This window comes from Leishmania martiniquensis, chromosome 26 (assembly GCF_017916325.1).
Source record: "Leishmania martiniquensis isolate LSCM1 chromosome 26, whole genome shotgun sequence".
Taxonomy (NCBI): Eukaryota; Euglenozoa; class Kinetoplastea; order Trypanosomatida; family Trypanosomatidae; genus Leishmania; species Leishmania martiniquensis.
In genome coordinates, this window is record NC_090161.1 from 936,178 (window position 1) to 952,567 (window position 16,390).

At 61.8% G+C, this 16,390-nt stretch overlaps 5 protein-coding genes across 5 annotated transcripts; all 5 read left to right on the top strand.

Annotated features, from left to right (window-relative positions):
- Positions 1-1,192: 1,192 nt before the first annotated feature.
- Positions 1,193-3,967, top strand: LSCM1_04254 (uncharacterized protein; the record flags this gene model as incomplete). The annotated part of the gene is made up of 1 exon (XM_067321766.1): positions 1,193-3,967. The coding sequence occupies one exon, from the start codon at positions 1,193-1,195 to the stop codon at positions 3,965-3,967; it is 2,775 nt and encodes a 924-aa protein (XP_067177997.1).
- Positions 3,968-4,642: 675 nt separating this feature from the next.
- LSCM1_04255 (uncharacterized protein) lies at positions 4,643-5,326 on the top strand (the record flags this gene model as incomplete). Its single annotated transcript, XM_067321767.1, has 1 exon — positions 4,643-5,326. The coding sequence occupies one exon, from the start codon at positions 4,643-4,645 to the stop codon at positions 5,324-5,326; it is 684 nt and encodes a 227-aa protein (XP_067177998.1).
- Positions 5,327-6,061: 735 nt separating this feature from the next.
- LSCM1_04256 (uncharacterized protein) lies at positions 6,062-7,390 on the top strand (the record flags this gene model as incomplete). Its single annotated transcript, XM_067321768.1, has 1 exon — positions 6,062-7,390. One exon carries the CDS (start codon positions 6,062-6,064, stop codon positions 7,388-7,390), a length of 1,329 nt encoding a protein of 442 aa, XP_067177999.1.
- Positions 7,391-8,606: 1,216 nt separating this feature from the next.
- Positions 8,607-10,529, top strand: LSCM1_04257 (uncharacterized protein; the record flags this gene model as incomplete). Its single annotated transcript, XM_067321769.1, has 1 exon — positions 8,607-10,529. One exon carries the CDS (start codon positions 8,607-8,609, stop codon positions 10,527-10,529), a length of 1,923 nt encoding a protein of 640 aa, XP_067178000.1.
- Positions 10,530-12,247: 1,718 nt separating this feature from the next.
- On the top strand, positions 12,248-15,817 carry LSCM1_04258 (uncharacterized protein; the record flags this gene model as incomplete). The annotated part of the gene is made up of 1 exon (XM_067321770.1): positions 12,248-15,817. One exon carries the CDS (start codon positions 12,248-12,250, stop codon positions 15,815-15,817), a length of 3,570 nt encoding a protein of 1,189 aa, XP_067178001.1.
- Between the last annotated feature and the right edge of the window lie 573 nt (positions 15,818-16,390).

A 16,390-nucleotide genomic window follows, 5' to 3' on the forward strand; every position in this document is an offset into this window, starting at 1 on the left:
TGCGCATCACACCCTCTGGCGCCGAAGTGTAGGCATAGTGACTTCAAGGCAGTATGGCTGCTCTGTGACGTCAACGAACGCTCTCCCTCTGCCCCTCTCCCTTTTTTCCTCTGTTGCTCGCCATGTACAGCGTAGGCTTCTCATGTATCTTTGAATCTGCCACTCCCTAGGTGCGCACACAACACGATTAGTAGCTGGGCAGACGTTAAGGCTGTCGAGCGTAGACCGAACTCACCTACCAGTGGCGTCATGCGCGAAACAACGCATCTAGGTGAGATGGAGACGGCGTGGATGACGAAGCGCGTGATGAGGGTGTGAGCTGGGGGAAAGGGTACGGTATCCCCTCCCAAACTTTCCACTCCCCACGCTTCACTCGCTCTCTGCGCCGCACCGACACGTGCCACAACCGAGCGACCCTTTTGAGGGCTCGAACTCGAGAAGAAAAACATGTGGGCGTGTACATGTTCCTCTTCATACAGCCCCATTGTGTGAGATGTGGTGGTGGTGGGGATGAGCTTGGTTCCACAGGTGTGCCGGCATTTAGGCGTGCCTCCGTGACCGTCGTGCACCCTGCTTCCCCCCTAACCACATGGCTCCCTTGTGACCGCTCCTTTAGACTGATGCAACTGCTTTTCACTTCGGTTCCACTGCCTCCCCTCCCTCCCTCTCTCTCTCATGGGCGGCAATGGTCCGCTTCTCCGCGTATGCGGGCCGGCGTGCACGTCCTCGTTGCCGTTTCGGCTTTGGCGCGCTCTCCGCCTCTTGTAAGCGTCTGAGCACTTCTGTGACCCCGACGGCCTCTGCAGTCGAGTGGACAACCAAAAAAGAGAAGAACGCGGTAACACTGTCGGTACTTCCGCTGAACGCGCCGCCCTCCCCCATCGGACAGAAGTTGGGAGGTCAGCCCCAACGCCTCCCGTCACACGTTCCACAACCCTTTGCTTCATGGCGCGTTATTCCCTCCCCTCCACATACATACACACACACACAAGTACACGGCCTCGCACCTTCTGGGGAGAGAGCGAAGCCCTTCTATTCGTCAACACGCAAAGATTCCACACTTGCACATGCGGAAAGGGGAATCTGCCGAGTCCTCAACGTTCATCGTGCCGGCGTGCGTCCACCAGTGTGTCGGTGCCTTTCCCTCGACCTTCCCGCTGTGAGGACTGTCTCTTAGAGGAGCGTTGATAGAATGAGCGATGATCTCTTCGACGTTTTCAACGCCGAAACACCGCCATTGGCGCCGGCTCAAGAGGTGGTGCTGGCTGTAGCGGACGCATCTGCGCCTTCAGCAACCCTACTTGGGCCGCCGGCGGACTCGCTAACCTCGACGAGTCTGGCAAGGCACCCGGATGGCGCCAGCGATGCTCCCGCTTCACCCCCTCCTATTCGCTCCTTTGCTACGCCACGGATGCCAACACTGTCTCCGAAGTCGCACACACCGGCCTCCGCCCATCCTGCGCCACATGGCGCAACCGCCTCACGGAGAGCTCCAGTCTCCTCAGACACTTGCTCCTTACCTTTCTCTCGCCACGCGCGCCGCGATGCCTCTTCGCTGCCGCACGCCAGCTCTGCGACGCCTGTGCCTGTACGCGCGAGCGTGAGTGGCGGTGTCGTGGTGATCAAGGCTACCCCGTCATCGTGTGCGACTCCGAATTCGGAGAAGGGGCGGCGATCGCCTGATGGGGACGGGGGCATCACAGCGCCAGGAGAGGGTGCCGCCTTGAGACTCACATCCGCACCGCCGCCGCCGTCGGCGGTCATTACGGAAACCCTCAGTCGCATCCGCATTCGTCGTCCCACCGTCAGCCTCGAACAGTTCAGTGTGCGCTTGGCTGAGTTTCCATTCGCCTCGTTCGACGTCTTTCGCGGCCTGTCGCGTCACAGCGAGGATGCAGTGGCTCGGACTTGCGTCGGCGTTGTCACGCGCAAGTCTGACCCGAAGCAGAGCACGGCGTCCACTCGCTCCTCCCGCTATGCTGTACTGACGCTGTGGAGTCTGGAGGGCATCTCGCCATCTCCGGGGTCAGAGCTCAGCTTTCTCCTCTGCGGACGCGCGTTTGACCCTCTTTACAGTCGCCTCGTCACTGGAGCTGTTGTGGCTCTCAGCAACGTCCCACGGTGCACACGGCAGGGCTCTTCGCCGGTGTCCTGTGGTGCCGACGAGGTGCTACTGCGCGTGGCGGATAGCGAGGCGGTGCGTGAGCTGGGCTTCGCTGCCGACCTCGGCAGGTGCGTCTCTGTGTCGCACAAGTCTAAGGAGCGCTGCCACGCCATAGTCAACATGCAGCGGTCGCAACACTGCATCCACCACGTCGCAGGCCTTCGCAATGCTGCTCGCGGCGGCGGCGCTGTAGGGCAAGATCGCAACTCGATGAGCGTCACACAGGGTGCGAGCACGTCACCTATGAGGGATCCGGCAGCCATAAGAGGCAACGCCCTCACGGCGCACCTTACCCTCTCCGGAGCGCAGCAGCGGCTCACCGTCTTGGCGCCAGGCGCCGCCGCACAGCAATCAACGGGCCGTTACCCTGCGGGTAGCCGTGGCAGCCTGCCGCTCAGTGATTGTGGCGCGCCGAGAAGCGGCATGGCGGCCTCCCTTAAGATGCTTCGACAAACGTCGTTCTTTGCGGTTCGCGGCGTCACGGGGACACCTGTCGAGGATGCCGCTCTCCGCCGCGGCGTGAACTCCGCCGCCTCTGGCGTGTACGGGGGTGTGCAGGCTGGCGCACCCTTGGCGCTGCGACAGCAGGTGGGCCTGCGTCCTGCCGCGAGCTACCCCTCAGCGCAGGCGCTTGGTGTAACCTCGCGTGGTCGCGATGTGCTGGAGGCCGCTCGGCAGAAGGCTGTCCTCCACGAAGAAGAAAAGTTCTTGTGGCAATCACTGCGCAGGGAGCGGACTGTCAGCGCTGGCAGCGAGGGACTGCCAAATCCTGGACATGCTGTTGGCTGTAGCAGAGGTGGCGGCGCCGACATCAATTTGCGTGCTCGAGGCACAGAAGGTAATGTGAACGGCGCTACTGCTGGTCGCAACGCAAGCCTGTCGCTGACCGCCGGCGGACTGAAGCGTGCAAGAACGGAGGTAACGCTGTCGTCAACGCTTGCGCCCGTTGCGGACCATTTGCTGCCTCCTTGTTCCTCGACGTCGCGGACGGCACACGTCACCTCAACCTCCGCCACTGCCTCCGCGGCCGCGGCGAGCGGGGCAGATGCTAGCCGAGTGGAGGCGCTGCGGCAGCAGTACCAGCCGCTGCATCGCAGTGCATCCGTCCCCTTCACTCCTCTTAAAAGTCACGGCTCCGTGCACGCCGTGATCGCGTCGCCACGGGAGAGGAACTACCGTAGCAGAATTCTGGCGCCAGGCGCCGCCAGCGACGGATCTGGTGCATCTGCATCTCAGAACGCATTACTTCGCGCCGCGTTCAGAGCGGCAAAAAATGTTGCGAGCCGCTCGGGGGAGAATGCGCTGTCTGAGCCGAAGGCCTCCGTGAACTCTTCCGCGAGGACTCCCGAAGCGGAAGAGGGCGCGGAGTCTGCTCTCACGTTACTTGGATCGGTAGCGGATAGCATCTGCAGCGCACACGATCATCTGCGCAGTGAGGCTGACCGGCAGCGCCTGCTCACTTTTGTAGATAAACAAATTACAATGGAGAAGGCGCTGGGGGCGCTGGAGGCGATCACAGAGCAGAAGATCAAGGCACACTACTGCTATGCGTGCCGCTGCTGGTACGGGCAGCCGCCGACGACGTGTGTAGAGCAGCACCACCGTATAGAGCTGAGGCCCGCTCTGAAGAAGTACATCAAGTGCGAGCACTGCGATTACAAGACGTTTGTGATCGGCGGCGACGAGGCGAAAGGCTGGAAGGTGTACCCGCACTGTCCGCGCTGTCATCAGCCCAGCTTCTGGGTGCGCGGCGACGCGGCACTGCAGGTCTCTGCTATGCTGGAGGTGCTGCCACCCTCTTGAGAGGGAGGGAGCCGCAGCGGCGCGGTGTGTGTGTGTGTGTATGTGTGTATGTGTGGTAATCAGTGCGCTCGGGCAAGGCGAGCGAGGCATCCGCAGATCACGCGCGGCGTCAAGTGCTTCGAATACGTCTAGAGAATATCCTCGCGTGAGCGGGCCATCTAGGCACAACGCGCCACCGCCGCCCCTTCTAGCACATCTCGAGAGAGGTGGCCGCTAATGCACTAGCGAGAGCAGCCTGATACAACGATACCATCACTGCCCCTCTGAGCTGAGCCGCACTTTCTGCATCTCTCGCAAGGCTCTATTTCGCTCCTCTGGTCACCATTAACACGTTTGCCTATCTCCCTCATACCCCCTCCCCCCCACTCACTTGTTCCGCTTCTGTGGTGCCTCTGAACATTTTTCGCGATGGACGACGACGTCTACGCGTGCAGTAGGGGCTTACAGACTTGGCCATCTCTGCGTTGTGTGTGTGCGTGTATCTGCGTGTATGCATGCCTCTTCGTGTATGATCTCTGTGACTGCGTACGCCGGCTCGCTCTCCCCCTTCCCTCACTGCGGCGCGCCCTCCGCTGCCTTGGCAAACACCTTTTAAGCGGTGCTGCTGTGCCCCCCCTCCGTTGGTGAAACTATACACCCTCTGACCTCTCGCGCGTGCTTCTTGCGGCTGCTGCCATGCCCCTCACAATCCCTGATGCTCCGCCGACCCGGCACGCGGCGCCGGCCTTCTCCCGCCCACATGGTGCCGTCTTGGAGCGCATCAATCGCATGATCGCTTCCGGTGATTTCGACGTCTTCTTCACCGCCCTCAAGGGCTTTCGAAACGGTGTCGTGTACGGCACGCGCGTCCGTGCCCCACACGCACTCGTGCTGAATTTGGTGTGGAGCACGTCGCCATACAGCTCGATGCCTGCAAAGATCTTCAAGGTAACTAAGATGCACGCGCTGGGCCTCGGGTACAGCTCCGTGTCGTTCGCAGTGGTGCGCAGCCTCCTGCGCAACCTGCAAGGCACCACGCACGCCTGGCACAACGCGCTGGCGGGGTTCTTGGTTGGGTTTCTTTTTTGGGGCGACCCCAGCAACGGTGTTCACATTCAGATGATGATGTATATGCTTGCTCGCGTCTTGTGCGCATGCTACCACTTGTGCACCTCCAAGTGCGCCTTGTCGATACCGCCGGTGGCCTACCGGCTGTACATGGGTTGTCTTTGGTGCCTCGCCATCCTGTTCTTCACGTACTCGCCAGACAAGCTGCAGCCATCCATGGCGCAGTCGTTGCAGTACATCTTCCGCGACTGCAGTAAGTTCAGCAGCTGGTACGATCTCTTCGTCGTAAACTCCATCGACACGCCGCGGTGATGTTCGTGGCTGGGCACTTGTCCGCGGCCGTTTTGTGGCTCTGAGGCTCAAATTAATTTTGTATCGCGCGAGAGAGAGGGAAAGAGAGAAAGAGACGTTGACGAATCACCGTCGTACGTTCTTGTGCTTGTGTGTTTGGGTTGAGCTGCCGATTGAAGAGGTGAGCCGCCATGTGCTGGCGGAGAAGGTTCCAGGCGTAGCGCCGTCGAAACGTGCCTTCTCCGTCTCTCGGCATGTCTGGTCGCTGACCTGTCTTGCGGGCTCGGCCACACAGGCCTCTGCTTCTTTTTTTCTCCCTCATCTTCCCCACCCCCTGCAGGCGCGCGTGGACGCCCATGAAGACTCTCGGGCGCCGCCTCTACCCATGCCGACATCCTTTTTCATGGAGACCGACATGGCGCCGCTGACTGTCGGTCGCTCGCCCCCTGCGACTCGGCCCCCGGCGCAATGCCCATCCCATCCCCCCCTCCTCCCTCTTTCTACTCGTTTGCACTTCATCTCTTCCGACGCTGCCTGCGGGTGGTGTGTGTGCGTCGTACAACTCGGGGCGTTCCCTACCGCGTCCATCTTCACACACACGTGGTTGCCGCGCTAAGCTCTCAGCTCTTTCTCAGCGTCTGATCTCCATCAAGCTCTCGTGCACGCATGTGGTGTGGGCGTGCGTATCTCGACAGTCGCCTCCCCCTCCCCCCTTGAGTACTCTTTGTTGCCGCCTTCGCTCCCCCGCACTCGCCCATGTCTCTCTCGGAGGTGCAGCGACGACAAGAGCTGGCGGAGCGCCAGCCCACCCACGAAAACTACGAGGCCCTCGTATCGGAGCAGCTCCTCTTCCTGGAGCGGCAGCTGATGACCAAAGTAGAAGCCGAGGAGCGTGTGGAGGCAGCGCAGAAAGAGGCGACGCAGCTGCGCGAGGAGATCGAGGGGCTGCGTGGCCAGAATACCGCGGCGCCCACCACACTCTCTGCAGAGCAGCAGGAGGAGTACTGTGCGAAGTGGACGTCGCTGCTGAAGGAATTCGGGATGCGAAAAGAGATCCTTTCGTTTCTGCTGTCGTACTCTGCCGAGGACCTCAAGCAGGCTGAGCTGAGCACTGTTTCTCATTGGCTCGACACCTGGACGAGGTTCTTCGCGTCTGCCGAGTCGTCGGTGCGGAGCTTGAAGAAGCTCGAGCGGGAGTCGACGATCAGTAACGCCCTACCGCCGACTCGGCATCTCTACGACGCATTGGATGAGGTGTGCCGCTTACAGCTGCAGGCTCGCACGCTTGTGGGCCGTGAGCGCTACCGCCGCAGCTCCTCGAGCGAGGGGTTTATCCAGGACTTCATGGACAGCCAGCGGCAGCTCCGGGAGTGGTGCCGTAAGCAGCGCAAAACGCTGGCGAAACTGACGGCGCTGGCGGACCTTGTGGAGTTCAACAATTCTTTCCACTCGAACGTGCCCGTAATGGACAGCAACTTTCTTGTACTGATGGAGCAGAGTGAGGCGCTCATGAGCAACCTACAGGTGCAAGACGCTCTCCAGGAGGTGAACCGAGAGTGGGTCATGCTGGCACTCGAAACCTATAGAAAATTGCAGGCCGCCGCTGCCCAAGAGCACAATGTTAGCCAGCTAGAGCAGCTGTGTAAGGAGTATACCCGATCCGTGTCGCCAAAGCTTCACCGTCTTCTCCTGTCCGCCCAGAACGCTCTTGCGCAAGACAAGGAAAGCTCAGCGGCAGAGCGCCTTGCTGCGAAGTGCGAGGAGCTGCTCAAGGAGCATGAGGCGCACGACATCGTGTGCACGCACTTGGCTGACTTCACAGTGCGTGAGGAGTGTGTGAAGCCCCACGCGGATGCCTTAAAGGCGGAGTTGCAGTCGTCCCTCACGACCACGGTGCTGACCTTCCCACACTACGACGCCGCGGGTGGACTGGCGGACTACAAGAGCAGGGTGGAAGAGCTGCAGGAGTGGATCGACGTCAAATCGCAGAAGGGCACGTACATAAAGCTGCTGGAGCGCTTAGAGGCGACCAAAGCCATCATCGAAGAGCACGTGGATGTGCTGTTCCCCGATTCTGGCTCGTAGTAGGGTTGGGGACATATCGAAGATGGGCAGAAGAGGAGAGGGCCCCATGCGAGAGCGAGAGGGAGGTGCAAGAAGCGGCAGTGCGCAGCGGAGAGGGAGGCGCGGGTATGGCACTGAACCGCACGACAGTGCCTCTTCCTGACGCCCTTCCCCTTTTTCTCCCCTTTCTCCCATCTCGTTCTCACTCTCTCTCTTCCCCCCTGCGCCCCCTGCGCCCCCTGCACCCAACCCTCACCGCCCGTTTAGACTCCGTTGGATTTCTTTTGCCCCCCTCCCCCTCCTGACGCTCACTATTTCTTCGCCATTGCTCTCTTGTCTGTCTCTCTCTCTCTTTCTCTCTGTGAGTGCTTCGCTGAATTTGTGTGGAGGGGCGCATCGCTCTCGAGTGCAAACGCATCTGAACAAAAAAAACAGAAATGAATGAAACGGTGAGACAAAGGGTGACATCGACGATCATACGTGTGTATGATCGTTGCCGTGTGCTCTCATGCGCCAACTCAGCGCATTGCACCGGCGCGTGTGCAGCCACGCTTTTACCGTGTCTGTGGGTTTCGTCTGTAGACTTACCCGTGCCTGTGCCTGCTTGCCCCACTCCTCTCTCTACGAAGTGTGTGTGTATGTAGTGGTGGTGGTGGTGGCGGGGGTATGGCGCTCGCGCAGTTGCGGCGATAGGCCCTGCGCTTCTCAGCGCTTTTTCGAGCGGCACTACCTGACACCATGCCTTCAGTCCGCTGCTGCACATCCACCCTCGCGCTTGCAATCGGGATGCGAGCGGCTCTATCCTCCCCTTACGTTACCTTTGTGATTGCTGTTGTGCACGCGCCGCCGGTCTCGCGCTCTTCTCCTCTTCTGCCTCTTTGCAGTCTACGGCAGTGGCTTTCCCTCTTCGCGCAGCACGATCACCACCAGTCGTCTAGGCGAGGTCAGCGCTGCGTCGAGTGCCATACGCACTCACCCCTCGCCCTTGCAGAGCTCTCGGCAGCGCGCTCACGACACTTGTGACATCGTCATTTTTGCGCTCCCTCTCCCTTCCTTGAGAGGGGGCCTGCTGCTGCGCTTGCGTAGAGAGGCATACACGGGCCGGCTTGGGCCACGTCCACTCCCCCGCCTTTCCCCCTCCCCTTCCCCTTTTTCGTTTCTGTCGTCACTGCATCGCAGACAACGGAGCGCCACCGGGTCCACATCGATTCTTTCCCGACCTCTCTCTAGAGCCAGCATGGAGTCTGTGGAGGCCGTGGAGCTGTTCTCGGAGAGCAGCGCGCGCTACCGCTACCGCGTGCCGGTGAGCGTGCTGCGAGAGCTGCAGTACGAGGTCTCACGCTACAGCTCCGAGTTCAACGTCGGCGGGTGGTTCTGGCGCTTCCATATCCAAGAGCGAGCCGCTCAAGGCCAGCGCTTCCTGGCGCTGCACCTGCAAAGCTGCACGCCGGGTGTTGTTTCTGTTCACTTCAAGCTCACGGCCGTCTGCATGCGTGATCCGCTGCAGTCGCGCAGCAAGACATTCAACTGCGTCTTCAAGAAGGCCGGGAGCGCATGGGGCCTTCATCAGTTTATCCCGATGGAGCAACTGCTGCACCCGGAGAGCGGTTTTGTGTATACGGTGCAGGAGACGGGCACCCGCTGCGTTGACTTCGAGGTGATGATGCAGGTGGGCAACGGCGGCGACAATGGGCGGGCACCGCCAGTGCGCAGCGCGACTCGCTCCGTCACGCCGACCCGCAGCGTGGCCAGCGCTGGTATGAATGGCGAACGGATATCGCCAAGCCGAGGACCGAGCTTGCGGCCCGTCGGCGGCCGTGGTAGCGGGATTCCCGTGGGGCTGAACAGTAGGGCGTCGTACTCGCCTGGCCGGGTCGGTGCGGGTGCACTCGTCCCTGTGGAGAGTAGTGTGGACCAGTCTGGTGCAAGTGTCGCTGCGGGGCTACGCCGCGGCCTCTATAACGACCCAAATGGCGGACAGATGACGGCTTTAGAGAGCGCCTCGACCCTCGGCGGTGGCGGTGGCCGAGTGCCTGGGAGCACCATCGTGCGTGCGCCCCTAACGTATCCCTTTGAGCACTTGGAGGCTCTGTGCGACATGAGCTTCGACGTCCAGGGTGTTCGTGTCAAGGCCCACCGCTGCGTGATTGGCGCGCGCATGCAGCCGCTGCTTCCCGAGCAGATGCTGCCGCTTCAGGTCGGCTGCATCGTCGCCATCGCTGTTCCACTGGACGTCTTCACCACCTTCCTGCGGTACGTCTACACGGAAGAGTACCCCGAGTCGGGTGTGCTGCCGCCGGAGTCGCTGCTGGATTTGTATCTGCTTGCAGCTGCGTGCGAATTCTTTGACCTCAGCGCGGTGTGCATCCGCTTTGTCCGCCCGCTCCTCACGCCGGAGAACATCCTGCCGATTGTACTGACCCGCTACAACGCCGCGGACGAGGTGCTCACCTCACTGTACCTGCATGTGCTGCTAGACAACTACGATCTTCTCATTCAGGACCGTCAGTTCGAGGAGATCCCGGGTCACCTCTTCCGTCGTCTGTCGCTCATTCTCTACCGGAAGGAGACGGTGCCGAATGCGCCAATTCCGCCCATGAAGAATACGCTGGGGAAGCAGCTCGCGTGGCTGGCGGAGTCGGGTGAGTACAGCGACTACGAGTGGGTGTTGGGGCCACACCAGTACGTGGTGCACGCCCACCGGTACATTCTGGCCTGCCGCTGTGTGCTCTTCTCGCAGGCGATGCACCCGCGTAGTCCGGGCCCACTTCCGTCCTTCGCCACGCAGGAGTACGACTTCTCGCTGCGTAGCTGGCAGAAGCTGCTGCTGGGGATGTACCGCCGCCACCTCGATACCGCGCGCGACTTCTCGGCGGAGGACATTGCCATCATCTTCAAGATGCAGCAAGTGCTCGTTATGGATGGCCAGCTGAAGCGCGAGGCGGAGGAGGCGTTCACCAACGCAAACGGGCTGCGCCTCCTAATCTACGCCGTCAAGCATCAAATACCGGAGCTGCACGAGCGCGCCGTACACTACGTGGTGTGTAACTTCAACACCATGATTCGCAATGACCCACAGGCGTGGGAGCTGATTAGCGAGTTGCCTCAGACTGCCGTCGTGTCGCTGTTCCGTACGGTAACGGAGCACCAAGCTTCCTAGAGGACGCGCCAGTGCCCAGTCGGGTGAACTCCTGAGTCGGAGCGAGAAGAGGAGGTCATCGCTTCAGCGGGTGCATGCTGCCTCGCATGTGTGTACGCGCCTGCTGCGTGTTTGTGTGTGTGTGTGTGTGCTCGCTGCCATCGCCACGGCAACACCTTTTCCTGCGGCGGAGTTTAGAGTCCCGCCGACGCCGCCTTCCGTGGGTTACGCGCGAGGAGAGAGGCCGCGATAACAGCGCCGGGGGCGTCAACTACGCTTGCATCCTTTGCCCCACTCGTCCTCGCCATGCTGCGCCGTACAGAGGGAGGAGGGGGAGGGAGGCACACAGCCTCCCTTCCCCTCCGAAGCGGGCGTATCGCCCTCGGCTACGCGAATCCATGGGCAGATGCTGCGGCTCGCCTGTGTTCCCTCCCTTTTGCGGTGCACGCCCACGTCGCTATTCGTGGCCGCGGATTTGCTGCACACCGCCAACTGTGTGAGTCTCTGTGCGACTGAGCGCCGTTGTTCATATTTTTTTTTATCCGCGAGAATGTGCGCTTCTCCCTCCCTCTCCCTCTCACGTGTGCGGCCGTAGACGCTCTTTGCCTGCTGATGTTGGTCTGTGCCAGGGGGTGGTGAGGGCCAGTAGGAGGGGCGGTACTGGAGGTACCACCTTCGGCCCTGTCGCTCCTCCGTCCCTGAGTGGTTATCCTGTCCCCTTCACTGCTGTTCCCCAACCCCCCGTTGCCCTGCGGCCTCCGTCACTGGTCGTATCCGCTGTAGGCGTGTGCGCCTGTGTGTGTGTCTCTCTCTCGGTGTATCTCATTGGCGGTACGTGCAGAGTGGAGCCGCACCCCCCCTTCTGGAAGCGGTGCTCCTCTTCCCTCTTCTTCCTGTTAGATTGCGCGCGATAGCGCACCGGGGCAATCTTCGCTTTCTGCCTTCTTCTCCCTGACGTAACCGCCTGCCAACGCACGACAGCAGCCGCGGGCCCGCCCTACTGCGCTTTCGTCTGGGAAGAGGCCCTCGAGCTGCCCGACGAAGGGTGCGACTCATCCCGTCCTCCCTCCCCCCTCCTCTTCGACCTCCTCAAGAGGTGCTCTTTGGTGACACCAAGGCGAGGTGAACTGGCGTAGTGGGCACGTGCGCCATGTGAGTTGGCAAAGGAGCGTTGCCGTGAAGCTTTCCTCCTCTGCCTGTGCTCTGCGCAACGCAGCGATGCATGGGCGCGCTCTTTTGTGTTTCCTCTCCGCCGCTCGCTCTCCCTGCGCCGTCTAATCGAGCAGTGACCCTCCTCCAGAGGCGACCTGCACCCCTCCCCCCTCCCAGCACACACACACATACACAACGCTCTCAGTACTCTGTGTTCCCGTGTCTCCTTCTTCCTCTCCCCTTTCCACGCCCATCTCACAGAAACGACGGCAGGGCGTACACACACACATAGACATATACACACACGCATAGACACACACACTTACGCGTCGATTTGGGCCTTGCCAGCTGAGCGCTGGTGTTCCGCTTCTCTTTCCTCCTTTCTTTGCCCGAAGTGGTCGCCGCCACCTGCACTCGGGTGGGGGTCATCACCCCTCACCACTGGCTCCCTCTCTGTTGTGTCTCACATCGCTTCGCGCGCGCACCCTCGCGCCACGGCGAGCGAGATCGGCAGCGCCCTCCGGTCGAGATAGGGGCGGAGAGCGCGTTGGATCGGTGGAGGAGTGAGCGTACGGGAGAAGTGACGAATGGATTTCCCTACTGCAGTGACGGAGAAGGCCGCCTCTTCGACGCCATCATGTCCTCTTTCAGGCACCGCCAAATCGTCATCGATTGCACCCGCAGCAGCCCAGAAGGCAGCGCAGGAGGCCCTGCAGCCAGCAAGACCGTTCCTTGGGAAGCATCACACCGCGCCCAACACTTTGCCCTCTGCCATAACAAAATTTGGCCATACAGAATGTCCTCTGGGCCCGTCGCCTGACTCTCCGCTTTCAGTTTCCCACGGCGGCTCCACGGGAACGTCGGACGTCAAAGGCCTCGCGCACACACACAATCAGGGCGCCGAGTCCACCCGCCGCAGCTGCGGAAGTGTGGGCAGCAGCATCACTAGCAGGGCCACTCTGAGTCGAGGCGCCAGCGGCAGCAGTGACGGGTTGACGAGGACGTCAGACGGCGGCGCTGCCACTTGCCTCTCGCTGGCATATGTTTACCCGACCCAAAACGATGCACCACGGGAGGATGAGCAATCATTGACGCGCTGCTGTTGCCTCACCTCTCTCGGCACAGATCCGCAGCCCGCCTTCTCGCCTAGCCGCGCACACCACGACCCAAAGCCGCCGTCGACTCCAACCTCAGCTACTCACTCACCAGACGCGCAACCGCCAATATCAGCGTTCTCGCTGCTACCATCATCATCTTTGCGCGCTCGACAGCGTGAGCTCCAGCAGCAGCACGTGCACTTCAGCAGGTCGAGTGCCACCCAAAAAAGGTACGTCTCTCCTTCCGTCTACCCTGCCAAGACCCCCTCATCCGCGAGACCACCGTCGCAGGTCTCGGCCACAGAACAGACGGCTATGAAGCTGCTTCAAGCCCTCTCCTTCGCGGAGGTGGAAGAGGCCCAAGAGTACTTTGCGCGGGGCGGAAGTGCCAAGCAGGAGTGGTATGTGCCAAGCTGCATCCCTCTGGTGCACCAAGGAGGCGCCACTATGGCGGGGGCAGACATTGCTGAGGGCGTCAGCACCGCCGCTGCTTTGCTGAGAGCGGCCCCGGCCTCGCTGGACGTGGCGGAGCATTTGCGCTTTGCTCAGCGTTTCCGCGAGTTGCTGATGGGGAGCGGCAGCGATGACGAACTGACGGACGATGGTGAGTGTGGCGCTGCCGATGAAGCAGAGGAGGAAGACGGGCCTGCGAGAGGAGCTGACATGCCGAGGGCAGGCGGCAAAAGGGGCGGCGCCGGCCCGACACGCGGCGGGGGTGATACTTTGCGGCGTCGTGGCGCATTCGGCGGCGCGAACCCGTCGCCCTTGCTTCACATGGACAGCGGATGGGATGGTGCAGATCGTGGTAGGGAGGTGGAGAGCAGGGAGGAGGATGATCCCACTGCCTCCTCGATTACGTGCATGTCGGTGCCAACTCTGCACCCGCAGCACAACAGCGGTGGTGCTGCAGCTGCCGATCCGCCGCTTGGCCCATTCCATTTCCTTTCACCATCTCCATCGTGGAGCAGCGTCAAGCGGCTACTAAGTTGGCCTGCCTCGCCACCGGATGTCGAGGGGTGCTTCAGCGCCCCAACACGGCGACCATGCTCGCCGCCCACCGCGGCTAAGCGGTGGGCGCTGTCGGACTTGGACATCGGGCGCCGTATTGGACTAGGGCACTCCGGCAAGACTTTTCTCGTGCGGGAGAAGCGCCGCAAAGTCGTTGTGGCGCTCAAAGTTTTCGACGGGGACTACGTTGCTCTCCATCGAGGAGGGGCTCGTGCGCTAAGGCACGGGATGCGGCTACAGACAGCGGCAGGGCGGCGCTGCCCGCACATCGTAAAGTTGTATGCGTTTTTCATGGATGCCGGCCGCTGCTACGCTGCACTGGAGCACGCGGAGGGCGGCGACCTCGCCAGTTACCTCTCCCGTCAGCCGCATCAACGCCTGCCAGAGGCGCAGGCTCAGTCCATCGTATACCAATTGACGTTGGCGCTGCGACACTTGCACGACGAGCGCGTTGTGCATCGGGCTGTGACGTTGCGCAACGTGCTACTGCACCACGACGAGGCAGGCACGATCGTGAAGCTCGGCGACTTCGCATGCGCCGTCCAGTTGGCCCACGGGTGCGCTCGCTGGCTGGGTGAGCCCGAGGACCCATGCGATGGGCAGAGGTCGCTGGACTACGCGCCGCCAGAGGTCATTCGCGGCGAAGGCTGGTCTTGCAAGTCCGACATGTGGGCCCTCGGTGTCCTTGTGTTTGAGCTGCTCTGCGGTCACCACCCCTTCGACCACGTGTCTGCGACGGACATGAAGCGGCTCATCTGTGGCGGTGTCAGCTGCTGGTCTCCCCATCTACTGTCGCACACCAGCAAGTCCTTTGTGCAGTCACTCTTGTGTGTTGATGAGGCGGCGCGCAGTGGCGCAGCGGCAGCGCTGGCGCACCCGTTCTTGAGCGTGATTGCCACTGCCTCCGTTGCTGCAGCGGTAAGCGCTACGCAGGAAACGGCAGCAGGTGTCCCCGTAGCGCCTGCCGGGGCAGTCACCGATGCAGCGTCGGCAAGCGCAGCCGTGCTTGATGAGCTGCGCGCGGGCGAAATGCCGCCGCCTGTCAGTCGTGACTTGTCGACAGTGTTCTCACTTGCTGCCATGCTCGCGAACACAGGCACTATCTGTGACGGCGACGGAAGGGACAGCCGCACGTCAGTTGCCACAGCGGCGGCCACAACGACACCTGCCGATGGCGCCGATGCCGTAGCAGTCCCTCCCGCTCCGAGGGTCAGTATCCCGTATGCACAGTACGGCGACGGCGTATCGGCCAACTCTCGTGCCACGACACCCTTATTACCGAACGCCATGTCCCTTTCTGCCACCAACGTCGATACCAGGACGAAAATGCGCGCGCGGGATGCGGCACGGCACAGGGAGGACGCAGCGGCACCAGCGGCGCCCGCCATCTCTGCCACTCCCTTCATGTCGTTCGCGCTTCCAACGCACCCGTGGCAAAGCGCGGCGCCGCTACCCTCAGTGACGCTGTCGACCACCGCCCTCTCTACCCCCCTGAGTAACGAGGAAGCAGAGACGCGGTTGGGTCGCCGGCCGAGCACCGAGAGTCTCAGGTCTGCTGAAAACGCCAGCGGCCACAGCCCGACAACTACCCTGAGCGACGTGTCGGTTAGCTTGCTGTCATCGACACGAGTGCCAGCCACTCTCACGTTGGCGGCATCTGCAGCTACAGCCTGCGCGCCCAGTGACACTGCTGCCTTTGAGAGTGTACGCAGCGCAAGCGTCAAGAGCAGCCACACCTACGAGCGTTATCATGGCTGCCTCAAGCCGCATTGCGTCCGCAGCGGCCAACGGCAGGATCAGCTCGAGACCGCGGCCGCATATGCTGGCGTGGGGACGGCGCGTAGCGGTGAGAGGAGGCGCAGCGAGGACCTCCGAGGGGACTGCTCAGTAACCGTGAGCAGCTCGACCCTGCGCCCCTCACATGGTGCGCGCACGGAGTGGGCCACTGACGACGCAGAGGTGTCTGTGTCGTCTTCGACGGCTTTCTCTACCTCGTCCTTCTCGATGAGCGCAACGGCTCTTCAGACAAGCTTTTCTCCCCAAGCCGCATAGTCGCCCCTGCAGCAGCTGACTGGGGCATACAGTATTGCTGCAGGCAGCCAGCGGTGCGCCGAGCGCGACACCCCTCCCTTTCCGACTCCATCAATTCACACCGATGCAGCGGAGTGTCTCACGCTCCCACAGCGAGCAGCCGCACATGCGCACACCCCTTATGATGCCGGCGACGGCGAAGAACGGCTCCCAGCAAAAAGCCTCAGAGAGCGCACTGCTACTCGCCTTTCAAGGGCGAGGGACAGTGGCAACTACGGAGTCGTGCGCGGCTAGAGCCCCTCTTCGAGTGATGGGCAATCACGATCTGGGACGGCCCCCTTCCCTTTCTGACCGCTCCTCACGCCGTCGGCTTCGGCCCTCTCTCCCCCCGCTGAGGCTGATGAGTGGCACCTGCTTGACGGGCTGTCTGTACTTCTTTGTACGTCACCATTGCCGCCTTCACGCCTCCGGAATGCCGCTCTCTGCCCTTTGCTGCCCCCTCTTCTCGAGGGCGGCACAGAGGGAACGCACACTTGTGTGTCGGCGTGCGTGGCACACAAGACACGACGGGACAGGGATGCAGCGGAAGGCGCA